This window comes from Mustela nivalis (assembly GCF_964662115.1).
Source record: "Mustela nivalis genome assembly, chromosome: X".
Classification (NCBI taxonomy): domain Eukaryota; kingdom Metazoa; phylum Chordata; class Mammalia; order Carnivora; family Mustelidae; genus Mustela; species Mustela nivalis.
This window is the reverse complement of record NC_139040.1, coordinates 116270871-116297834: the sequence shown is the minus strand read 5'-3', so window position 1 is coordinate 116297834 and position 26964 is coordinate 116270871. Positions and strand designations below refer to the sequence as shown.

The 26964-nt window shown below is 44.8% G+C and overlaps 1 protein-coding gene across 1 annotated transcript in view; it reads left to right on the top strand.

Moving 5' to 3' along the window:
• Positions 1-24205: 24205 nt before the first annotated feature.
• Positions 24206-26964, top strand: part of SMS (spermine synthase) — a 48617-nt gene continuing 45858 nt past the window's right edge. Inside the window, exon 1 of the mRNA XM_082718282.1 lies at positions 24206-24550. Within this exon, the coding sequence (XP_082574408.1) occupies positions 24502-24550 (49 nt within the window). The 5' untranslated portion in view covers positions 24206-24501. The remainder of the gene's footprint in view (positions 24551-26964) is intronic.

The window sequence follows — 26964 nt, the reverse complement described above, 5'->3', positions numbered from 1 at the left end:
CTCCAGGAGTATCTTTCTCCAGAATTCCATGCTCTCATTTCCAAGGGCTGGCCAGAATTTTTCTCTCTGGAGGTCTAATAGGCTTCTCAAACTCAACATTTCAAAGCCTAGCTTTCTTCCCCAGAGAGCCTTTTCTTCTGGTTTTCCCTATTCTGGTGAATATTTGCTTCCTTAATACCACTCTTCACTCAGGCGTTCTCACTAGAAGCTAGGGTCACCCTAGATTCTTCCTTCATCATCACATCCAGTTTCTCATTAGATCATTTGCTTCCATTCTTTTTACTCATTTGACTATTCTTTCTCATTGCCAGCGCCTTGATTTGAGTCTCCATTATCTCTTACCTCAAATATTGCAGGATCCTCCTTTCTAACTGATCTTTCTGATTTCAGTTTCCCCTTTGCTTCTCATTGCTCTCAAAGCTGTTTACCCAAAACACAAACTTGACCATGTCACTTCACCTGTTCGTACACTTTCTCCCATTTCCTATAAGCCAAGGAGGCCAGGCTTATAAGAAAGATACTGTACAGATCTGGTACCCTTTGACCCCCTGTAAAGCCATTCAGTGCACTGTGGGCACTAAGCACACTGGGCCTTGGCAGTGTTCTCTGCCTAGAAAGTTCTTGTCTTGTCCTTGCTTAATGGACTCATACTTAGTCTTCAAAACTCAGCTTAAATATGGCTCATCAGAAAATTTTTCCAGGACCCTCTGGTTTAGTTGCTTAATTAGTCCCATCAATAACTGATAAGTGAATGAATGAATTAAAGATAGAATACTAAGAAATGAATGCCAAAGAACACACCTAGCAGAAAACCAGACAATTTCAGAAGTATAAAATTTTACAACTGAAAAGAAACTTAGAGATTTTATTTTTTTAAAGCTTTTGTTTATTTATTTGAAAGAGACAGAGAGTGAGAGAAAGAGGGTGAGCTGGGGGATGGGAGAGAGGGGCAGAGGAAGAGGGAGAAGCAGACTCCCCACTGAGCAGGGTTAGGGTTATGTGTGGGGCTTCATCCTGTGACCCTGGGATCATGACCAGAGCTGAAGGGAGATGCTTAACCAACTGAACCACCCAGTTGCCTTGGGAACTTACAGATTTTAAAGATGATCTAAATGTGTTTATAGATGAGGTTCAGAAAAATTACATGACTTTCCCAGGATCGGAGAGCAGAACTAAAAATAAGACATGGGTTTTTTGGTTCAATTTCTCGTTCTGTTTTTCCCACATTTTGCTGTGAAAGTGTTAGAGAATAATTGAAGAGAAGGGTTTGTATGGAAGGTTGAGTTTAAAGGTTTCGATGTTTTGGCTTGGGGACTAGCTTGTATTTGAAGTCAGATATGGAATGATCAAAATGTCAGTGTAACCTTGTCACAGAGATAATTATCTAAATTATGGGCAGTGTTCCCAGAGAGACAGATAGAGATCCTGTGTACATACCAATGTGGACATCAAAAACCAGAGTGTCCTGTTCAAGGGCTCTAAATATTTTTTGACCCAGCCAGGGGCCCTTTCAGTCTGGCTTCTCAGAATAATGTCTGGTTTTTATTTTTATTTTTTAAAAGATTTTATTTTTAAGTAATCTCTATACCCAGTGTGGAGCTCAGACTTAGAACTCCAAGATCAAGAGTTGCCATGCTCCACTGACTGAGCCAGCCAGGTGCCCCAGAACAATGTTTTTGGATGCATAAAACATCTTACATAGGGATACAAAGGAAACCGATTACATTGAAAATATGGTTACTGAAGTATAAAAATGTATAAATATGTGATATATGTAGATCTTTATTTAATCCACTAAATACAAGATCTAACAACAATCTAATAACTACCATGATTTTGATGTAATATTGATCATAAATGATATTTTAAGATATCTGCAAGAACAGTCATGTGATATGAAAGTACTTGTGATTTCTACTAGTGACAAGTCACAGTTCCTGCTAGCGGGATTGCGGTTTGATACTTATATTTGCAACTGAAGGAAACACTTTCGGTAGGGTTCATTGAAAAGGAAAAGCAGATGTTTTTCTTTAAAAGTCACTGATCTGCCAAACCTCAGGTTAATAACCCCTGGGTCAGTCCAATCTCTTCATTTTAAGATGAGGAATCTTTTATCTGAAATATGCTCAATGAGCTCAAATAAAATTAATTCAAAGAAAACCATGGGTCATGATCTCAGGGTCCTGGGATGGAGCCTCATGTTGGGCAGGGCTCCCTGCTCAGCAGGGGAGTCTGCTTCGCCCTCTGCCCCTCCCCCACCTTGTGCCCTCTCTCTCTCAAATACATAAATAAAAGCTAAAAAAATAAAAACACTTAGGGCACCTGGGTGGCTCAGTCATTTTATTTATTTTTTTTAAAGATTTTATTTATTTATTTGACAGAGAGAAATCACAAGTAGGCAGAGAGGCAGGCAGAGAGAGAGAGAGGGAAGCAGGCTCCCTGCTGAGCAGAGAGCCCGATGCGGGACTCGATCCCAGGACCCTGAGATCATGTCAGTCATTTAAACCTCTGCCTTCAGCTCAGGTCATGATCCCAGGGTCCTGGGATTGACCCCCATGTTGGGCTGCCAGCTCAGCGGGGAGCCTGCTTCCCCTCTCCTTCTGCGGCTCCCCCTGCTTGTGCTTGCTGTCTCTCTGTCAAATAAATAAATAAAACTATCTTTAAAAATAAATAAATACATTGGTAGAGTCTATGCCGTTGGCCTCTCTCAACTCAGCATAACTCCTTTAAGGAACTTGGGTTAAAAACAAACACTTGGAAAAGGGAAGTTGCCCTTAAACAACTTCAGCTTTTTAAAAAATTGAAGTATAATTAAAATATAATGTTACATTAGTTTCATGTGTATGGCATAATGACTCAACAATTCTACACATGGCTCATTGCTCGCCACACTAAGTGTGGTCACCATCTGTCACCAAACAGCGTTATTATAATATTGTTGACTATATTCCCCATGCTGTACTTTTCATTTCCATGACTTATTTTTTTTTTATAACCGAGAATTTGTACCTCTTAATCCCCTTTATCTATTTTAGCAATTCCCTCTACCCTTCTCCCCTCTGGCAGCCACCAGTTTGTTCTCTGTATTTAAGAATCTATTTTTGGGGGGTGCCTGGGTGACTCAGTTGTAAAGTATCTGCCTTTGGCTCAGGTCCTGGGTTTGAGCCGTGCTCAGCAGGAGCCTGCTTCTCCCTCTCCCACTCCCCCTGCTTGTGTTCCCTCTCTCGCTGTCTCCCTCTCTGTCAAATAAATAACATCTTTTAAAAAATAAAATAAAAGGAACCAGGGATCCTCGGAGAAATGGCCAACTTAGGATAGGATAAGCCTGGATCATCTTGTGCCATCAAAGAAGGGATGCTTGAGAAATGGTGCGGACATGTTACTAGGTCACAGAATACAGGTCAAAACACTGAAACAGTTTGAGCATAAACATAAATAACATTAAGGGTTATATTTTATTGAATAAGGTAAGAATATATGAGTCCACATTTAAATGAATGAATGAAAAAACCACAAGTAAATAAATATGTGTGTGATAAGTTCCAAGGCAAAAATATATTTCTTGCTGTTGCTAGTACTCAAAGAGGCTTGAAAGATACAGCGGCTCAGGATCTCTGGATGGCAATAGTTCAGTTCAAGGCTAGACATTCTGTTGTTTAACAGGGCATTTTTGAACACTTCTTTTAAAATATTATTTTATTGTTGTTATTATTATCGTTCAAATGTCCAAAATTTCAGAGGTGTAATTAGGTGAGTCGACATATAGCACATGAGTGGAATGGCATAAGAATAAAAGAATTATGTATTCAAGATGTATATACTAGTACATTTAATAATCTAATACATGATAAAGGAGTTATCATAAATCAATGGTAGAGACATGAATTCAATAAGTTGTTTTGCTACATTAAGTCAATTATTTGGTTTCAAAATGGTTTTTTTTTTAAGATTTTATTTATTTATTTGACAGAGATCACAAGTAGGCGGAGAGGCAGGCAGAGAGAGGAGGAGGCAGGCACCCCACTGAGCAGAGGGCCTGATGTGGGGCTTGATCTCAGGACCCTGAGATCATGACCTGAGCTGAAGGCAGAGGCTTAACCCACTGAGCCACCCAGGAGGCCCCAAATGTTTTTTTTTGTTTTTAAAGATTTTATTTATTTATTTGACAGAGAGAGATTACAAGTAGGCAGAGAGGCAGGCAGAGAGAGAGAGGAGGAAGCAGGCTCCCTGCTGAGCAGAGAGCCCGATGCGGGACTCGATCCCAGGACCCTGGGATCATGACCTGAGCCGAAGGCAGCGGCTTAACCCACTGAGCCACCCAGGCACCCCCCAAATGTTTTTTTAAAACGTTTTTTACTCCACGCCTTACAAAGTTTGTTTTTATTTATTTTTAAATATTTTATTTATTTGAGGGAGAGAAAGCACACACGAGAGAGCTAGTCGGGGAGGGGCAGAAGCAGCAGCAGACCTCCTGTTGAGCAAGGAGTCCAATGCAAGACTCAATCCCAGGACCCTGGAATCATGACCTGAGCCCAAAGCAGGCACCTTGACCTACTGAGCCACCCAGGTGCCCTGAAAATGTATTTTTTTAAAGTCGAATTAAAAATAACCAAAATAAGAGCCCTTAAGCAGCAGACAGAGCTGGGAAATAGAAGTATATATACATATGTGTGTGTATACACACATGTACACACATATGTGTTGAATACATACATAACAGCCACACGTATCTGTACCATTTCTATATCTAGCTATCTCTACATATTAAAACTGATATCTTTGGGGCACCTGGGTGGCTCAGTGGGTTAAAGCCTCTGCCTTTGGCTCGGATCATGATCCCAGGGTCCTGGGATCAAGCCCCGCATCGCATCGGGCTCTCTGCTCAGCAGGGAGCCTGCTTCCTCCTCTCTCTCTGCCTGCCTCTCTGCCTGCCTCTCTGCCTATTTGTAATCTCTGCCTGTCAAATAAATAAATAAATAAAATCTTTAAAAAAACCCACAAAAACTAATACCTTTGGTTCCAATCCAACACAGCAATGTTCAGTCTGTTCCTCCCCTTTTCCATAATGGTTTCTACCTTCTCCAACAATGAAAATCGGGATCCCACCATTCACAATATATTGACTTACTCGATTAATCCTAGAATGCATAGAAAGTAGTTTCAGAATTGTGATCTCATACCTGTGCTAAAAGGATCTTCTTACTAGAGTTCAATATTTGTCTGGAGTTCTTTTTAGCTTGAGAGCATGTAGTCCAAATTCTGAATATCAGAATTACTTGGATTAATGACCCCTTCCCCGATGGGACTATGTTATGCGTTTGAAAAATGCTTCTGTTCATTTGTTTGTGTTTGATTTGAAGATTACCCTGAATTGTTATTTTAAGCCACTAAATTCTGGAATGGTTTATGTCGCAACAGTGGATAACCAGAGACCACAGCATCACACCATGAGACACATGATGTCAGTTTGTCCTGTTATCCATGTCGAAAAGTTGGATCATTTGGTTCAGGTTGCATCTCCCAGATCACTCCATTATAATTAATAAGTTATCCCTGGGGTGTCTCATCTTGCTACGTGAACGTAAGAGCACCATACCTGCGATAAAAGGACCCTACTTCAGAGTTAGATTTTTCTCTGTGGAAATAGTGGCCTTGATGCCATAGGAATACAGAGAGAAAGCGAGTGCCTTTGACTGATTACCCAGCAGGTGGACTCCACGGCTTGCAGAGAAGGTGGAAGTCCAACTGTGATGAAAACACTTAATTCTATTTGTAGTTCAACAGAGTCTGTGCTTGAAACAGAATGCTACAAACTCTGTGTAGGTTTGCCAACTTGTGATTCTGATCCCGAATCACGAGATTGGGAGAAAGAAAAGAAGCAAAGAGCTGTCCTTTTCTTTCAGGCTTTTCATAAGGTGTTCGGATGGGACGCCCACTGAGAAAGAAGTCTATTAAGGACACTACTTCTCACTTTCAGAGCGATGCAGTTGATTCCTAGATGGGACGAAGGTCCCACTTTGTAAAGCTAGTCTGGTCTATGTTGCCTTCTTGGTTATGTCTTTTGATTTCTGCTTTGAAATCCATTGTCTGATCATATCCAAGCGGTTAAATCATGGTCCTTTTGTATTCCAAACTTGCAAGCGTTCATGGCTTTATCCCTGGTGCCTAGGTTGGCACATAGTAGGGGCTGTGTGCGTGCACGCGGAAGTGAATACATGGGCGTTCTCATTCTTGTCCTCATTCCTCACAGATGATAGCCTGCCCAGTCTCCTGCTCTATGCTGGGAAGTATCCTAGGCATTGAACCACAGAGGTTAATAAAACAGAGCCCCTGCTCCAAGGGCTCGCAGGCTAGCGGGCAAGAGAGAAACATAAACAGTGAGTTATAAAATTTGGGAGGGGACAGGGACTGATAGAAATATGCGCTGCATTTGTTGTTGTATGTACAAGGCATTGTCAGTCAGTTTATTCACAGTTTGGGCACATGGAAGGATTAGTGCAAAAAACCCACAGAGGCAGTGGAGAAGCAGGCTCCCCGCTGAGCAGAGAGCCCGATGTGGGACTCGATCCCAGGACCCTGGCATCATGACCTGAGCCGCCGAAAGCAGCCACTTAACTGACTGAGCCACCCAGGCACCCCGTCTTATCAATATTTTCTACAAGTTAACAAGCATATATGTAACTTCATGATGTCTCAGCTCCAGCCAATAGTAGTCATTAGGTTGAGGTTACATTTCTCTGGATCTGCACTAGGCAGTATGGCAGCCACTAGCCACATGTACTGAGTACTTGAAAGGCTAGCGTGCGTATGATCTCCCTGATATGAGGAAGTTGAGAGGCAATGTGTGGGGTTTGGGGGGTAGGAAAGGAATAAATGAAACAAGATGGGATCGGGAGGGAGACAAACCATAAGAGACAACCTCACAAAACAAACTGAGGGTTGCACACGGGGGGAAGAGGGAGCAGTGGTGGGGTGACGGACCTTGGGGAGGGTATGCGCTATGGTGAGTGCTATGAAGTGTGTAAACCTGGCGATTCACAGACCTGTACCCCTGGGGCTAATAATACATTATAGGTTAGTAAAAAAAATTAAAAATTCAAAAAAAAAAAAAAAAAGGAAGGCTAGTGGGACTGAGAACCTCAAGTTTTTTGGGTTTGGTTTTTTGGCTTTTTTCTTTTCTTTTCTGATATCATATGTATGCCTCTCACCATAAATGATTTATTTACTTATTTTTATTCAAATATAATTACCGTACAGTGTTATATTAGTTACAGGTGTATAATATGATTCGACAGTTCTCTCCATTTCTCAGGGACCATCACAGAGAGTGTCCTCTTAATCCCCTTTTTGTATCTCCCCCCCCCCAACACCCGCCCACCTCTCCTCTGGCAACCACCAGTTCGTTTTTTGTAGCCAACAGTCTGGGGTTTTGTTGGTTGGTTGGTTTCGTTTTGGTTTTGGTTTGTCTCTTTTTCTCTTTGTTCATTTGTTTTGTTTTTAAATTCCACATATGAGTGAAATTATATGTTGGCTTTCTCTGACTGACTTAGAATTATACCCTCTAGATCCATCCATGCTGTTACACATGGCAATATTTCTTTTTCTTTTTCTTTTTTTTTTTTAAGATTTTACTTGCTCATTTGCCAGAGAAAGAGAGAGCACAAGCAAGGGGAGCTGCATGCAGAGGGAGAGGGAGAAGCAGGCTCTTTGCTGAGCAGAGAGCCTGACATGGGGCTCGATCCCAGGACCCTGGGATCATGACCTGAGCTGAAGGCAGATGCTTAACCGACTGAGCCACGCAGGAGCCCCTTCTTAGCTTTTCTTAAGGTGAGTTCAGGAAATCTTTTAAGTTTTATTTTAAAATTGAAATGGTGTAAAATATTTTTCCATGAAACTCAACTGCATTGTTTAAGTAGGACTGCATTTCACTTTAACTGTTACAGCTCATAGACATTGCTGTACTGTAGGCCTGTGCTGAGTACCTGAGTCATCTCCAGTATGACACAAAAACATATCATCACTCTAGTTAGTGTCAAAGGTCTATTCAATTCAGTAATTCAGTAAATTCCTAAGCACTAATTTAACACCGAAATGTGTTTACTTGAACCTTTTGTACAGATTTTACCATTTACAGGCATACCTGGGTAAATCATAATTTGTAACTAAACTGATTTTTTTTAAGAGATGGAGAGAGGGGGGTGGGAGGGACAGAGGGAGAGGGAGAAGGATGCTGAGCGTGGGGCTTCACTAGGGGCTCAGTCTCACAACCTCAAGATCATGACCTGAGCTGAAATCAAGAGTTGGATATTTAACCGACTGAGCCACTCAGGTGCTCCTAAACTGAAATACCTCTTTTTTTTATTTTAAGATTTTATTTATTTATTTGTCAGAGAGAGAGTGCACGCACAAGCAAGGAGAGCAGCATGCAGAAGAGAAGCAGGCTCCCCGATGAGCAGGGAGCCCAGTGCGGGGCTTGATTCGAGGACCTGATCTGATCTGAGCCGAAGGCAGATGCTTAACTGACTGAGCCATCCAGGTGTCCCCAAAATGAAATACTTCTTATGCTTTCGATTATAATAGAATTAAACTATTTTTTAAAAGATTTTATTTATTTATTTGACAGAGATCACAAGTAGGCAGAGAAGCAGACAGAGAGAGAAGAGGAAGCAGGCTCCCTGCTGAGCAGAGAGCCCGATGTGGGACTTGATCCCAGGACCCTGAGATCATGACCTGAGCCGAAGGCAGAGGCCCTAGCCCACTGAGCCACCCAGGCACCCTGAATTAAACTGTTTTTAAAATAAGACATAAGTATGGTCTAATTTTAAGTTTAAACTGAAGGCATGCTCCTGAGGCAGAATTGAGTGGAGATGGAGATACTTGTATGGTACCAGAAGAAGACAGAGATTTGAAGTAAGTATGTTGTAAGTGTCATATAATTTGCTGTAGCCAACCAAAGCAGAAAAGCTGTTTGTTGTATAAAAATTGAATAAAGATAATAAAGTGAACAATTAATAATGGACTTTTTGGCAGATACAGAGTGAATTTGATGAGAATAATAAAAAAATCAATAAAATTAGTTGCCTACATTCAAAATTGAACGTACAATAAAAATTGTTTCAAAAATGATAACAGGCTCTGAACTTGCCACTTTGGCGGGTTTGATAATGCCTTGGATTTCTGCACACAAAAGAAAACCTGTTTCAGATTGCTCAGTCCTCTGAAACAACGTATGAAACCATCATGGATACAGTTGTTAAAACTATGCAACATATACAAGTGCTGTGACTCATCACCAGTGGTTACAGAACCGCTGAAAGAAGTAGACAATGATTTTAATGATCTTGTGTTTGCTGCCAGTGCTCTTTGGTTGAGCCGCAAAAAGTTTTACAAAGTTTTACTGTGCTGTTGACAGCGATTGAATATATTCTTGAAACAAAAAGAATGCTCTCTAAATATTAATTTTAAAAATGGCATTGTGATTTACATGTTTTCTCATGGGTAAGTTCAAAGCTCCTAGGAAGAGAAAAGCTTATTTGTCATTTAACTAGACAGGTAGAAGAATTCATGTTAAAATTGACACTTTTCGGGACGCCTGGGTGGCTCAGTTGGTTAAGCAGCTGCCTTCGGCTCGGGTCATGATCCCAGGGTCCTGGAATCGAGTCCCACATCGGGCTCCTTGCTCGGCAGGGAGCCTGCTTCTCCCTCTGCCTCTGCCTGCCTCTCTGTCTGCCTGTGCTCACTCGCTCTCTCTCCCTCTGTCTCAAAAATAAATAAAATCTTTAAAAAAAATTGACACTTTTCATGATTCAAATCAATAATAATAATATTACACCTTTTTCTAACATGAATCAATATGGGGAAGATTTTCATTGTAATAGTGTTATGTACATTAGTTGTAAAAAGTAAGAAAAAAATTGAAGGATGCTTTGTTTATATTGATAAATTTAGCATTGCTTTTCAAATAGCATAATACCCCTTTGAAACTAATACAGAATTGACACTAATTAATGAATTTACATAGCTTTGACAGACATAGTTTTGAAACTGCCATCCCTTTTACTTCAAAGACAAATCACGTCTTCCAAAAAATCAACTAGTTCTGTAAATGTATATGTAAATATTAAAAACAATTTTTTGGTACTCAGGAAAATTTTTAGGTATGTTAAAAACAAGTTGGTTTTATGAACTAACTTTTTTATGAACTAAATTTTTTCATAACTTCTATGAAATCTAAATGCAAATTAAATACTTCTCTTGCAAACATAGCATACAAAGATATGCTGTAAGGGTAAAATACATACTGAATTTCAGTGACTTAAAGTAAAAAAAATAATCTAAAATACATCATTAAGGGGCACCTGAGCACCTGGGTGGCTCGGTCGGTTAAGTATCTGCCTTTGGCTCAGGTCATGATCCCAGAGTCCTGGGATTGAGCCCCACATTGGGCTCCCTGCTCAGTGGGGAGCCTGCTTCCTCTGCCACTCCCCCTGCTTTTGTGCTAACACATATGTGTGCTCTCTCTCTCTGTCAAATAAATAAATAAAATATTTTTAAAAAGTTAAATATCTCTTTAATAATTTTGTTGGGCTGCCTGGTTGGCATAGTCAGTAGAGCACGCGACTCTTAATCTCGAGGTTGTAAGGTCAAGCCCCACACTGGGTGCAGAAATTATTTTTAAAAAATTTTTAATTAAAAACAATTATTTTGTTACACATTGAAAGGATAATATTTTGAATATATCGGGTAAAATAATATGTATTAGCATCGAATTCTCCAGTTTCTTTTTATTTCCTTTTTTAATGTACCTACTGGAAAATTTAAAATTGCATTTGTGGTTCCAGTAAACAGTGCTGCTCAGCATCCAGTAACACAGTAGTCTAGTATGACATTGAAAGAGCATGGACTAATCTTTTTATTATTTGATAAGTAATCTTATTTCCAAATTTTGGACAATTTTTTTTTAACATTACTGGCTCCTGAAAGACCATGAGGTAGCTGAGACTAAGGCTAAGATCAGACCGTGGTGTATCTTTATAAAGTATAGGTAGCCCTTGATCTTTATTCTATAGGCATTTAGCAGCCATCGTTGGGTTTTAGCAAGAGGGTTATTGTATCATTAGATTTGTATTCTAGAAAGATAACAGTTGAAGCCAGTGGGGCATGAATTGCAGGAATCCACTTATTATTGTACAAGATAGTAGGAATAAAGGCCTGAATTTAGGAAATGGGAGATAGGGGATAGGAGGACACAATGGGACAGAGTTAAGAAAGATTTGATGGTCAGGGCACCCAGGTGGCTCAGTCGGTTGAGCGTCCAGCTCTTGATGTTGGCTCAGGTCATGATCTCAGGGCCCTGGGATCAAGTCTGCTTCAACCTCTGCACTCAGCACAGAGTCTGCTTGAGGATTCTCTCCCTGTGCGTGCTCTCTCTCTCTCTCTCTCAAATAAACAAATCTTTAAAAGAAGAAGAAGAAGAGAAGATGAAGGAAGAAAGAGAGAGAGAAAGGAAGGAAGGAAGAAAGAAAGATTTGATATTTGGTAGAGTGGGAAGGGAAAGGGAAGACTCAAGAATGAGTCTACAGTTTCTGATGTGGTCAACTCAGTGGACGGTGGGACAGTCTGTTTTTTATTCTCCATTTACTAACATGTGACTCTTTTAGGTTTGGGATTACATGAGAAAGATCATGTTGGGGAAGAACATAAAGCATTCAGTTGGGTCATCTAACTTTGACTCTGTAGGGGTAAATATAACCAGAGACAGGTGCAGAGCTCAGCGGAAGAGGGGGAGCCAGGGACAGAGCTCTAGGAGTCTTCTGCATATAGGTGGCTAGAATTGTAGGAGAAGATAGGATCACCTGGAGAAAGAAGTTCCCCACTTTTGCTGCACCTTACAGTCCTTTGGAGGGATTGAAAAACCCCTATGTCCAGGCCATACCACCAGCCAATCAAATCAGGGATGATGAGCCAGGCATGACCATTTTTTTTTAAGGCTTCCCAGGTGATTCTAATATGCAGCCAGGTTTGAGAATCCTTGGTGCATGATAAGAAGAGCAGACATGCCAAGGATGGAACCCTGCAGAAACCCAGCATGTAGACAGAAAACAGGAACCTATGAAGAAGTTAGTGAAGGAGCTGTGAAGTCAAAGAAGTAGCCGAGCCCGGAGATAGTGATATCATAGCAGCCACGGGATAAAGAGGTTTCAAAGATATAAAATAGCCAAGAAAGATCACGTAACAAAAGAACCAAAAAAAAAAAAAAAAAAAAAAAAAGGTGAACAAAGATTGCCAAATGTGGTGAGAGCCCAGCGTTGGGGGTAAAAGAACACACATGCGCGCGTGTGTGCACATGCACACTTGCACGTGTGTGTGTGTGTGTGTGTGTGTGTGTGTACCAGTCGGCACCAATGTGAGGTTTTCCTCGTTATCCTGAGCAACAAGTAGAAAGGACAGGAGGAGGCCGGAAGCTGGACTGATCCAGGGTTGGGAGTGCAGAGGGACAAAGAACTCGGGCTTGAGGGGCTGAGCATGTGAGGACCAACCATAGGGAGGGAACGGAGATGAGGAGAGTGAGAAGGGGCAGGAAATAGTGCAGGATGAGGGACTGAAGGGCTTCGTGCAATCTAACATCGGGGACAGCACACAGATCCGAGCGGCCCTCGGCCTGTACCTGGCGCCGGATCCAGAATTACTGGAGATCCGGTGATCAAGGAACTGCCCATAGGGCTTTGGCTGAAATTTTCCACCCAGAAGCCCAGCCCCACCCAGGATGAGGCGGGCATTGAACAGAGGTTATACAGGTGTCAAAGCCAGCAGTGAAGGCGAGCGGCGACCTGGAGACCTCCTGGAGAGGCTGGAGAAGGCACGAACCTACTGGGTATTTTTATCAAATCTGGGAACAATGAGCTGAAAGTATCCAAAAGGAGACCTTCCTATTTTCCTCAACCCTGCATTTAATTTTTTTAAAAGACTTTTATTTATTTGTAACAGAGAGAGAGAGAGAGATGGAGAGAGAGAGCTTGCACAAGTAGGGGGAAGCAGCAGGCAGAAGGAGAAGCAGGCTCCCAGGACCCTGAGATCATGACCTGAGCCGAAGGCAGAGGCTTAACCCACTGAGCCACCTCCTCAACCCTGCACTTTAAAAAGCAGACTGTTTCCCTTAAGTCAAGCTTGCCTGTTACCAAGAGATTCAAACATGTCTTAGATGCTGCTATGTTATCTACACTTCAGGAGCCTTAGGGATTTTTTCCTTTTTCTTTTTGACATTCTTATGTTTTCTGTACAGTCACTGTTTTCAGTAACTTTATTTTTCTTTAAGATTTATTTATTCATTTTAGAGCGAGCATGTGGGTGGAATGGGGCAGAGGAAGAGGAAGAGAACCTTCAAGCTGACTCCCTGCTGAGCAGGGAGCCTGACCCAGGCTCAATCCCAGGACCCTGAGATCATGACCTGAGCTGCAACCAAGAGCCAGGGCTTTACGGACTAAGACACCCAGGCGCCACTTTACTACCCTTATTTTTTTTTTTTTTTTGAGATTTTATTTATTTATTTATTTGAGAGAGCAAGACAGAAGAGAGAAAGAGCACAAACTGTGGGGAGGGGTAGAGAGAGAAACAGACTCTCCACTGAGCAGGAAGCCCCATGCAGTGCTCCATTCCAGGACTCCAGAATCATGACCTGAGCCGAAGGTAGATGTTTAACTGACAGAGCCACCAAGGTGCCCTGGTAACCTTATTTTGATAATTATTTCATTTTAAAGTCTATTTGAGAGAGAGAGAGAGAGAAAACACATGCACGGGGGAGGGGGAGGGCTGGGCCGGACAGAAGGAGAGAGAAGCAGAAGCAGACTTCCCACTGAGCAGGGATTCCAACATAGGGCTCCATCCCAGGACTCTGGGATCACAGCCAATCGGAGCCAAAAGCAGACACTTAACTGACGGAGCCATCCAGGCCCCCCCAATAATAATTCTAATTGCCCGCACAGAAAAGTTGCAGAAAAGGGTACAAGGAGCTCTTGTTTATCTTTACTCCGTTTCAACCATCATTGACATTTTATCCCATTGGCATTATCATCTCCCTCTCTTTCCCTGTCTCTCGCCCTGCATGTGTATGTGCATATACATATTTATATGTGCATCTATAATTTTTTTCCAAGCCATGAGTTCATTGGAGACATTATGCCCCTTTACCCAAAATGCCTCAGGGTGTAATTCCTAAGAACAAGGGCATTGGGTTATGCAGTCACAGTACACTGATCACAGTCAGGAAACTTAACATTGGCTACAGAGCGATTGTTCAATCCACAGTCCCTGTTCCACTTTTGTCATTTGTCCTAATAATGTCTCGTATGGCTATTTTCCTTTCCTAGTCCAGGATCCAATCCAGAATCACATGTTGTGATTTAACTGTCACATCGTCTTAGTTTCTTTTCACCTGGAATAGTTCCTCCACTTTTCATTGTATTTCTTGACTTCGACATTTTTTGAAGAACATGGGCCATTCGTTTTGTAGAAGGTCCCTTAGTTTGAGTCGGTCTGATGGTTCTTCATGATTTGATTCAGGTTGTGTGTGCATTTTTGGCAAGAAGATCACAGAAGGGACATTGGGTCCTTCTCCGTGTCTCGCGGTGGGAGGCATATGAGGTCAGTTTGGCCCAGTTGTTGATCTTACCTTTGCTATTTAACTGCAATGGAATGTTCTTTTAGCTTTATTTTTCCCATTTGGCAGACATCTTGCATTGCAGTACAAATTTCTCTTTTGCACAAGCATGATTATGCAAAGTTTCTGAACTATTTTTAATTAATCACAAATAACCAAAATGCAATAAACTAGTATTTTTAAAGGAAGCATGTTTAAAATAATATCTGTTAATTTTTAGTTGTGGAATTTTAATGTCAACTGGTAATATGTAGATTGAAACAATATCTATTTCAGACAAAAATGAGAAAACTATGTATTTGTAAATGATTTTGAAAATGTGCAAGTTAAGATTAAGAAAAAACTTATGAACTTATTTTTTATTTTTCTAAAGATTTTTATTTATTTATCTGAGAGACCGAGATCACAAGTAGGCAGAGAGGCGGGCAGAGGAGCAGAGAGCCCGAGGCGGGGCTTGATCCCAGGATCCTGAGATCATGACCTGAGCTGAAGGCAGAGGCTTTAACTCACTGAACCACCCAGGCACCCATGAACTCATTTTTTAAAATAGTAATGTGAGTATATCCTTACAGTGCAAGACTTTTATGAGTAACAAGTTGATGTGCCTTGGCAATACAGTATGAAACCGGAAGAGACCTGTGGCTTAGTGGGGAGGAATGAAGTCTCCTTTGCAGTATGGATCTTAACAGTAATTGCTGCATAAGGATTTTAGGTAGAGTCTCAGAGCCTGACAGAGGGGAGTCATGGGACTGGTTGTGCCAAAGGGAAGAAGCTGAAAACGGAGCCAAAGCAGATTTTTAAAAGAAGAGCTGTGTCAACATGCATAAATTCACTTGCTTTGAAGAAGCTGCAGTGGGATCCAGGAACAGGAAAAAGAATATTTATTGTTTTGCCTTTGCATGCCAAAATGTAATCTCTCTTTTTCTTCTTCCTTTTCCTTAAAACAACAATTGTCTGCATGCAGAATGACTATATTTTAAATGAACCGTTCAGTGCTTTTATGTGCTCTCATTTTTAGTCCTGAGGGCAACACGATAGAAGAGAAATTCTCCTGACTTTGGACTCAATCTGACCCACATTCCAGACCTTACTCTGCGGCAGACTGACACGTGGCCTTGAGCAGGTCACTTGGCCTCGGTGTCTACGTCTTTAAAGATTTTATTTTTAAGCAATCTCTATACCCAGTGTGGGGCTTGAACTTACAACCCCGAGATCAAGAGTCACATGCTCTATGGAGTGAGCCAGGCACCCCATTACGTCTTCAAACGGAATAAATTTTGCTGAATTGGAAAGATTAGAAATGACATATTTACGAATACTGTGGCCCATACTGAACAACATTCAGTAGTGGGAGTTGGATGTAACAGCAATATAGTTTATTTTTTAAAAGACCTTTTTTAAAAAAAAATTTATTTATTTATTTGGCAGAGAGAGAGAAAGAGAGAGAGAAAGAGATCACAAGTAGGCAGGGAGGCAGTCAGAGAGAGGGGGAAGCAGGCTCCCTGTTGAGCAGAGAGCCTGACATGGGGCTCGATCCCAGGACCCTGAGATCATGACCTGAACCAAAGGCAGAGGCTTAACCCACTGAGCCACCCAGGTGCCCCTAAAAGACCATTTTTAACTTTATTTTTTCTTAAAGATTTCATTTATTTATTCGACAAAGAGAGAGAGAGTGAGCACAAGCAGGAGGAGCAGCAGAGCCCAGGGAGCCCGAGGCAGGGCTCACCAGGATCATGACCTGAGCCTAAGGCAGACGCTTGAGGGACTGAGACACCCAGGAGCCCTGGCCTGGAAACTGGGGCACCAGGATCCTGGTCCCTGAGCCTTCATTTCACTAACAAGCACCTGGCACCTGACCTTGGGCTGGTCACTCAAACTTTCTGGATTTTAGCCCCAGGAAGGAAGGAGTGTTAGCTGGAGAGAAACACAAGCCAAGTACAAGGGGCTCTAACACGCTGCCACTAACGCAAGGTGGAAAGTTCTTCATTGGAGATCTGACTGCTGACCTATGGGAACTCGGCTGAGCAAATGAGGGGGCTGCGGCTGGCATTTGATCTGGGCCTCGAATGCTCGTGTGTGGGCTTCTCCAGTGGGTGAAGGATGTTTCAGGTGAGGGCAAAGACCCAAAGTTCTGGTAGGTAAAACGGCAAAACCCAGGGGCACCTGAGTGGTTCAGTCAGTTAAGTGTCTGAGGCTAGATCTCAGCTCAGATCTTGATTTCAAGGTCGTGAGTTCAAGTTCCACACTGGGCTCCTGCTGGGCCTGGAACCTACTTTAAAAGTGGGGGGGGGGGGTGGTAGGGGCTGCCATGCTGCAAAAACGGCAGCTCCACTCCAAACCCACTGCGCCTGGCATCTGGGACTACCTCTGACTGGCGGGTTATATCAAATACAATTTTTTAAAGATTTTATTTATTTTTGACAGAGAAACACACAGCGAGAGAGGGAACACAAGCAGGGGGAATGGGAGAAACCAGGCGTCCCACTGAGTCAGGAGCCCGATATGGGGCTCTATCCCAGGACCCCGGGAATCATGACCTGAGCCAAAGGCAGACGCCCAACAACTGAGCCACCTGGTGCCCCATATCAAATACATTTTAAGACAAGTGGCTTTGGAAAACTTTTGGCTCTACGGCAGGGAAATGGCAGCTGAAATGGGAGTGCGCTGTAAATGCCCAGGTACTCCCCATTTGGACAAGGGAAAAGAAACTACCAGTTAAACATTAATCGCAACTCATTAATAATTAGTAACTAATCCTTCTGTGGGGCTTTCTATGCACTAAGCACTGTTCTAAGTGCTATACTTCTATGAATTCACTTAATCCTCCCCGCAACTGTGTGAAGCAGGTGCCTATAATGACACACACTTGACAGGAAGTTGAGAGGCTTTGTCAAAGGTCACCCGCAAGCTAATGGGAGAATCAAGGTTAGGATCCAGGCTGGCTGACGAAGGCCCTGACCCTAACGATTCTGGGAACTGACTCTCTAGAGGCTTTAGGCACTAAGGAATCATTCTTACAGAAAAATAGATATGGAAGTAGCACTAATAATTGAGAATGTAGACCCACCTTCAAGTACAGCTGTAGCAGATGCCGCACTCAGACAAGAAGCCAGGCCTTACTTTTTGAACCCAAATACACTCTATGTTCTTTGGTAACACTTTGGCTTACGTCACTACTTGGGCACAGGCCCTTAAGGAATGCATTGCAGTAATTAAGTCTCCCCTCCCCCAATGCCATTCTTTGCCGGAAGTGAGAGGAAAGGAGGAAGTGGAGTGGGTCAGACAGCGTTTCATGTGGGGGCTTTGTGTCAAGTGCAGGTTCTCTCTCTCTCTCTCTCTCTCTGTGTCTCTCTCACACATAAATAGATAAGATCTTTTAAAAAATGAAAATAAATAAATAAAAAATCAAAGAGTCAGCCCAAACACAGATGAGGATTATGGATGGCACCCACAATGTTGTCTTGAAATGTCTTGAGGAAAACCCAGTTTGTCATTTACCTTTCTTAAATAATTATCCAGAGAGTTCTACCAACAAACTTTTAGAGGCTTCTGAGTGTGCCGTGGACTGCCTCTGCACCCTGGGGGTTGGGAATAGGAGTCAAATGATAAAGAACAGAGTGGGAAATTGCACGGGTTGCCTGGCATCCACATCTCCCTTCTCCAGCATCTGAACTCAGAGAACCTGGTCGCTGCTTGGAGTTCTTTGGGGCGTCAAGCATGATGATCTATTCCTCAGTTCATTCCAAAGACACAGATGTTGAAGGCCTACTGTGTTTAGGCCCCGTGCCAAGCACTGGGAGCGTAAAGGTAAAAGGTCAGGCGTCCCGAAGGAGCACGGGGCCAAAAGTAGATGGTGCCTTAACAATGACATCAACAGGGAAGCCTGAGTGGCTCAGTCTGTTAAGTGTCTGACTTCCGCTCAAGTCACGATCCCAGGATCCTGGGATCAAGTCCTACATCAAGCTCCCTGCTCAGCGGGGAGCCTGCTTCTCCCTCTTCTGTTCCCCCTGCTTGTGCTCTCTCTCTCTCTCTCTCTCTCTGTAAAATAAATAAATAAAATCTTAAAAAATAATGATGAAATCAATATCCTCCTTTCACTGCTACCTACCATTTCCTGAATACTCATCATGTGTCAGATACTGCCCTCCGTGCTTGTCATCTATTGACTCATTTAATTTTTCACAACAGCTCTGTGAGGTGGGTACTATTATTAGCTCATTTTACAGACGTGGCGAAGGAGGCACAGAAAACTTGCTGAACCTGTTGACGACTGTCACATAGCTGGTGGGAAGTGGGCTAGGAATTCACCACAGACCTTGTTTGGTGGAGCTCGGCTGGGAGCTCGAGAGAGAGAGAGAGAGAGAGAGAGAGAGGCAGAACAGCCTCTTGATTACATACACACCCTGATGGGGAGGCAGGTGGACTCATACACCTTGGCTTTGGGGACCTGTAGGAAAGCGCAGATGCCTCGAGCCAGCAGGCAGGGCAATCAGAGGCAGTACCACGAGGAGGTGAACAGCCCAACCCTGGAGCTTGACCGTTTCTCTAGCCCTTGAACCTCTTCATGCCTCAGTTAACTTGTCTGTAAAATAGGGATAATTATACCTACGTCTTACAGCTATTGTTAGGATTAAGTAAGTTAGCATTTGAGGCTTAAGAATGCCTTTCTCTGGGAAAACCATGACCATGAGGATGGTTTCCTACCAACCTTCAATTTTGCTCTTTTTTGTAAATACCTCACTTCAACTCCATCTGATGGGTCATGTACTTGAAATTTGCTTCAGGGAATCAAGCTCACTTAAAAATTCCTTTACAGCAGGGGCATCTGGCTGGCTTAGTCCCGAGAGTTGGTGACTCTTGATCTTAGGGTTTTCAGTTCAAGTCCTACACTGGGCATGGCACCTACTTAAAAAACAAAAAATTAAAAATTTCTGTATGGAGCAGCTCAGCTGGGTAGCTTGGTTGGTTGGGCATCTGCCTTTGTCTCACATCATGATCCTGGGGTCCTGGGATGGAGCCCCAAGTTGGGCTCCTACTCAGCGGGGAGCCTGCAGCTCCCTCTCCTCCCTGTTTGTGCTCTCTCTTGCTATCTGTGTCTCTCAAATAAATAAAAATAAAATTTTTTAAAAAATTTCTGTATAGTTTCACCTTACCAACTTGGTAAGTCTTCAAGTCTTTTTTTTTTTTTTAAGTTGAGGTAAACTTTACATAACATAGAATTAACTCTCTAACAGTGAAAAACTCACTGGCACTTAGTACCTTTACAGTATTAGGCAACCACCACTTGTGTCTAATTCCAAGATGCTGCATCACCCCAAAAGGAAACCCCACACCTATTAATCAGTCACACCTCACACTCAAACATTAACCTGATTTCTAAATCTATGGAGTTGCCTATTCTAGACATTTCAAGTGGAATCATGCATTATTTGTCCTTTTGTCTGTCCTCTTGTGCTCAGTGTAATGTTTTTGACATTCATTTATGTTGTGGCATGGGTCAGAACTTCATTCCTTTTTATGGTGGAATAATCTTTTGTTTATCCATTCATTGACCAATGGAAGTTTGGTTCTTTCTACTTTTTGGCGATTGTAAATACAATTGTGTGCAAGTGTTTGTTTGGACACCTGTTTTCCATTCTTTGAGGTACATACCCAAGAGTGGAATTGCTGGGTCATATGATAACTGTCTGTTCAAATTTTTGAGGAATTGCCCAACTGTTTTCCAAGGCAGAGGCAGCATTTTACATTTACACCAGCACTTTCTCCACATTCTTGCTGACACTTGTTATTTCCTGGCTTTCAAAATCTGTTTACTTATATCGGAGCTAGCCTTGTGGGTGTGGCCTCGTATGGCTCATGGTTCACACTACTTTCTGGCTTTGCAGGGACACAGTTTTACGTTGGGCTCTCCTGGGTTTTTGGTTTCTTCTAACAATCTGGATGTTAAGACTGCATCCCTGTCAGCAGGATTTAAAGCTCCGGGGGTGATTCCACTACGGAGGCAAAGTTGGGAATCACTATGCCAAAGATCCTAGAATGCTTTCAGTTACACGGTCTTTTTAATCAGAAATTCAAATCATGTTCAGCTTATTGGTCCAGGCCCACCTCTATCTGAAGAATGGCAGGGGAGCGATACAGGGTTCTGTCAGCCATTCCAACCCTAATAGCTAAGGCCAGGTTTGTTTTTTTTTTAAAGATTTTATTTATTTATCAGAGAGGGGCGGGGGAGAGAGCAAACACAGGCAGACAGAATGGCAAGCAGAGGCAGAGGGAGAAGCAGGCTCCCCGCTGAGCAAGGAGCCTGATGTGGGACTCGATCCCAGGACGCCGGGATCATGACCTGAGCTGAAGGCAGCTGCTTAACCGACTGAGCCACCCAGGCGTCCCTAAGGCCAGGTTTTTAAGTTTGTTTGTTTGTTATTATTGTTTTTTAAGAGAGGAAGTGATTTCACCACAGCGGCACACAGGCGGCAGGGAGGCAGAGTGTTTCCAAGGGACCCAAGTGAACTGCTGAAAACAGAAAAAACAAAAGGCCCCTGGCTTTGATGGCAGGTGCAGCTGCTAAGGGCTGCTGGTCCCCACCCCGCCCCCCACCTCCCTTCACAAGAAGGTTTGGAACAGCAGCACCGTTGTTGGCCTCTGGGTTCTTAGACCCTGGCGAGGTTTCCACTTAGCACCTTGCTTCCCTGCCACCACCTTCCCCTTGTGAACAGACAGCCTTTTTCCATTTTCTACTTTGTTCTTCCCACTAGAGAGTTACTGTTGCTAACCGAGCTGGACAGACATTATGGCTATTCCTCTGAATTTATAAAGATTTTATCTGTTTGAGAGAGAGAGAGAGAGAGAGAGAGGAGGAGGAGCAGAGGGAGAGGGATAAGCACACTCTGTGCTGAGCATAGAGCCCAATGTGGGATTCAATCCCACGTCCCTGAGATCATGAGCTGAGCCGAAATCAAGTCAGAAGCTCAACCAACTGAGCCACCTAGGCGCCCTTATTCCTCTGAATTTATAAAAACTCCTGTTGCAGACATCTAAATTGGCCCGACTGTGAAGAAGCAGGTGGGACCATGTGAAGGTGAGTTTTGGCTAAGAGTAATACCTAGCATCAGTAGCATTTGGCTATAAAAGAGCCCACGGTTTTCCCTCTAAGGTTATTGTCACTGTTGTTACCACCCTCCAGCGCCGCCCCTCCCCCGGCCCAGGACCGCAGCTGGCGTGGACCAAGCAGTTCTCTTCTCGTGGCAGCGACGGACCACGGGGAGCCGTGTGGGACGGAACCCCGTGGAGGACTGGGCCCGTGGCAGGGGCTTTAGGGGAGCGTTCGAGGAAGCTGGGTGTTGCTCTGGTTTGGATGCTGGCCGGGAGCGAGGTAATTCCAGGGTCAGGCGTCCCCCTCAATCTTCTCCAGAAGCAGGGAGGACCCTGCTGTGACTGGTGAGGAAGCAGCAGTCCCTCCTGTTAGTCAGGATGCGGGCATGTGTGGGGACATTTGGGATTTGGACAAGGTTCACGTGTTCTCCGTGTTCACACAGGATTACAGAGTGGTCTTGTTTTTGTCTTGTCCCATCCTGGCCACAGAGTGGCCTTGTCTGATGCCGGTGTCCTGGGGAATTATTTATGTTCAATGGAAGACTGCCTGGCCAGTTCCCAGATGGCAGGGGCTGCTTTTCTGTCTCGGGCCTCAGTTTTGGCCAAGAGCAGACAAGGTCAGGCCAGAGGATGTGAATCCATGAATATCCACATTTTCACCATTGCCAAGATTCTGTTGATTAGGAGGCTGTTTTGAGAGCGCAGGCTGTAGTTGGGTAAATTTCTCCTGCTTCTCTGCTGCAGGATAGGCTGCTCAATTATCTGGTGTGACAAAAGCTGCACAGGACACACTGGTCAACTGTAGCACAAGCAATTCCCACAAACAAAATGATTATTCATCCTGTAACAGGCCTTGAAGCCAGGGGCCTGGATTATAAAACCCAGACAATGAGAACACATTCTAGAGTCCAAACAGGTACTTACAGCCCAGTTGGAGATGCTTAAAGAGGGCTGAAGACCTTGGTTCTGCCCATGACTTACCTTTAGCAATTCTGCCAGGATTCTGTCATTGGCAAATAATAACTCCCAAAAGCACCTCAACAGTGTGGGCTCCATTTCGAGGCCTATTTATCACTGATGTTGTGCTGACGTCATGAACCACTTGTGTTAAACTCCACTTTTTTTTTTTTTATGGCAATCTCATTAGCTAATGAGAAAGCATCCCCTTGCAGAAGTAAGGGGAGACACCTTCACTGGCCACTGCTGCTCGTGCTTAAGGACACAAGCTGCTAAGCTGGCCGGGCTACATATTTTGCAGGCTCAGTGCAAAAGGAGAGCCAGGGGTCCCTTGTTCAAAATTGTTAAGAATTTCAAGAAGGAGCAGAGAAACCAAGTTCAGGGCCTGTCTGAGCTCTAGGCGCTGTGCCAATGCGCAGGTTACATGCCCTAGAGGCCTGCCCTGCGACTGTGTGACAGTGACAGGAGGTACACTTGAGACCTTTGGAGTCTTGCTGTCCATGCAGCATGACTAGGGACAACTGTGTCCCCCTGACAGGACTTCAGAGAAGTGGCGAGTACTGGAGAATGTCCAAGGATGAAAGCAGGAGCTGCAATCTAAGGTAGCTAGACGCACGCCTGAGATAACAGAATAGCTCGAGAAATTGAGACCCTGGGATCCCAGAAAGGAACATACACAGAGCAAGTGCGAAAAGGGAGATCCAGTTCTTTACAGGATGGGCTGTACTGTTCAGTTCTTGTAGAAAGGTGAAAGACTCCGAAAAACAGCCACTAGGGACTGGTCTCGGGAGAGGCGAGTTCAATACCTAGGTTCTTTATTCTTTCACGAGGGTACAGAAGTTCAAGCAGTTAAAGTTTGGCCATTACAGTGATTCCTGTGGAGCTTCCGGACGCGGAGGGACGCACGGAAGACCGCTGGCATGATGGAACCGTTTGCTCAGTGCTACTCTCAGTGGAATCAAGGAGGGCTTTAGCGCGCGCTGATGTTCTCTCCTTTGCCACATCGTGTTGAATACAGCCATAAGCCCAAAGTCAAAGAGAAGCCCACAGGGGAAAGGTTCACCACCTCGACACAGGGGCATCAGTAATAGGGGAGCAACTCTGGAATCTGTACTATCCCAAATCAGCATTAACAGCCTTATTCTCTGACTTGCTTCTCCACCATTCCCATTTTTCATGCAAACGTAGGTAAGTAAAACCAAGAGGTTTTCATTTGATCCCCCAATACAAGCCGACCCTTGCTAATAATAATGGAAATAATTCTAATGGGTTTAACTGTAGCATTTCAAGAGTTAAGGAAAAGGCGGCAGTACTTTTAGCCTACGGGGTGGATCCTAGCATTTGATTTTCTTGACTTAGCCAGGAAATAAGAGGGGCCCCAGCTTGGGGGATGGTCTGGGGATGTGTAAGGGGTGGGCCCCCCCGGAAGTCGTGCTGCACTGCTCAAACCTAAGGTGACCTAACGGATGGCGGGAGCGCCCGCCCGATCATCGGCGCGGGAGCAGCCATTGGTGACGCACGCCGGGGAGCACGGCGCCCACGTTTCCACCATTGCATTAGCGAGGCCCCACACCCTGCGCTCTAAGTTCGGGGCTGCGGGCTTCCTCGCTTCCTCCCTCCCGGAGGCGGGCCCGACCCCGCCCCCGCGCCCCGGATCGCTCCCGGCGGTCCCTCCCACCTCCTACCCTCGGCCTCCCTGGCGCGGCTCACTCCCCGCCGGCCGCAGCCCGACACGCCGTGCGGCCCCCCAGTCTCCCGCGGCCGCCTCCCCCAGGCATGGCACAGGGCCTCGCCTCACTATGGCAGCAGCACGGCACAGCACGCTCGACTTCAAGCTCGGCGCCAAAGGTGAGGGCGCGCGGCGGCCACCTGCCCGGCCGCCGGCGCCGCCCGCCGGGCTGGGGCCAGCGGGGACCGGGCGGGGCGCGCGCCGCGGGCCGAACAATGCGGACGGCCCGCGCGGCCCCGGAGGCTCTCCGGCTGCGGCGCCGAGCGCGCTGCGGGGCCGCGTGCACCGGCGGCCGGGGCGGGGGCCGCGCTCCAGCTCCCGCCGAGGTCGGTCCCCAGGGCAGCGCGGGGCCTGGAGGGCCCGCTTCCCCCCACAGCCCTGCTCCCGCGGCGCCGCCCTGCGAGGCCCGGGTCGCCCACCCGCGCGTCCCGTGCGGGCGTGGCCGCCCCTGCAAGGGTCCCCTTGGCGCCGCGCGGCCCGGGAGGAACACCCCCGCGTCTGCGGGCCCCCACTTAGGGTGGAGGTGCAGGGGCGGGGGGCGTGCGCCGCGCGGGGCCGCCCGCGTGACCTTTTCCTGTACTCGGAGGCGGGTAAATTCCCTCCACCCTGGGGCGGGGGCTCCCCTCGTGGGAGCCAGGGCTCGGGCAGGACCGCGCCGCGCTCGCAGAATTCTTAGCCGACTGCGTAGGAGACGGGTCCCGCGGAAAGGGACAGGGGACGGGAAAGGAAACGAAGATTATGGAAGGGGGGGGTGAGGTCTGGGCGCGGGAACTATAAGTCTCCGAGTCTTGGAGGCTCCGAACACAGCCGGTCAGAACAGAGGGCTGGAAAGTGGGAACTGTGTGCAGCAATTACGAAGGGGAAGGGTATTTTTGCATGCTTTTCTCTGGGTTTTAACGTGGCTGGGGGAGGGGTAGGACTGCCAGCCTTTTTTTCCGCTGGCTTTTAAACCTGTAAGGACTGCAGACTTGAATCGGCGCTTCCCGTGCATCCCATGAAGCATCTCATCCATATCTGGCCTTTTCACCGTTTTCCTCGAATTGGATGGAGCAACCTTTACTGTTCCCACCTAAAACCGTGGCTTTTTCACTTTCTCTCTTTCTCTTCTCCTTTCTTGAAGTTCTGAAAACTCATTTTGCATTTTCTCCCCCAAGCTTAAAGGCTCTCCGAAGGCAGATTTAATTTAAGCAAACAAACAAAAAAGTTGGGGGATTTGAAGCAAGACCTAGGTTTGCATCTTGTCTTTCTTGATTGGCTCTGCATGGGACTTTGGCCTTACCTCTCAAGCTTTCAGAGTACTATCCTCCCCATGGTATAAAAAAAAAAAAAAAAAAAAAAAAAGGACAGTGCACACTTCATAGGGCTTGATTTTTAAGGGAGTTGCCCTAAAATAACGACAAGGTTCTTAAGTAATGGCAGTGTATTAGGTGGTTGGGAAGTGACTTTGAGAAAACAAAGCATTTTTTAGTTCCCACAATTCTTAGTTGAGGATGGAGAGTATTGGGAGATGGAGTATTTGGTGATGGTAGAGTCAAGAGATAAAATGGTGATTGGAGTGAGCAGCTAGTGTTGGGTGTGAGATGGCTCAGGTTTTGTTGAGTAATGAACCCTGCCAACTTTAGGGATTAGTGGTTAGTGAAGGTTCTTGCATACTGAACTTAAAGGTGAGGAGGATGAGGCTTGAAGTGGTTCTGGGTCGCCCAGCAGTATTTAGGAAGTGTCCTTGGTGGAAGCATGTGTGAACATTGACCTGTCCTTATTGAACATAGGTTTTCTAGGCTCTGAGGAGGGTAATCTCAGGATGAGGCTGGAAGCTTCTGGCACTTCTTTCAGTCTGTGCTGGTGCCTGAAGCCTTAAACAGCTTTCTGCTTAATTCCAAGTGTGGTATGTTGAAATGACGACTCACAATGGGCTTCTGTGTTCCATTGTAAAAGTGTGGGGGAATCTTTACTTTATGAAGAAAAAGTGAGAGAACTTTATTTTTTTTTTAATTTTTAAAGAAAGATTTGTTTATTTGAGAAAGCGCACACAAGCGCCCAGGGAGAGCAGAAGCGGGATTCCCGCTGAGCAAGGAGCCCAGCACTGGGCTCTATGTCCCAGGACCTCAGGATCATGATCTGAGCTGAACAGACTGAGCCACCCAGGTGCCCCTAATTTTCTTAATTAAATAATCTCTGTGCTCAGCGCAGGGCTTGAACTCACGATGTGCAGATCAAGGGTCACATGGCTCCCCAGACTGAGCCTGCCGGGTGCCCCAAGCAAGAGAACTTGGAGCTAACAGTGGCTAGAGAGGGAGAGGACCATAGATGCACAGTTTAGAGGGGAGCAGGAGAAACTGGCAGGTTCTAAGCTGGCAAGGTGTAGACATCTAAATAATTTAATTGGGCAAGGAGAAAATAAAACATTTCCAGCCAATTATCCTTAATTTTCAGCCTGTTAATTTTTTAAAAACATTTTTAATTATTTTATTTATTTATTTGAGAGAGTGAGCAAGAGATCGTGAGCAGAGGGGAGGGGGTAGAGGGAGAAGCA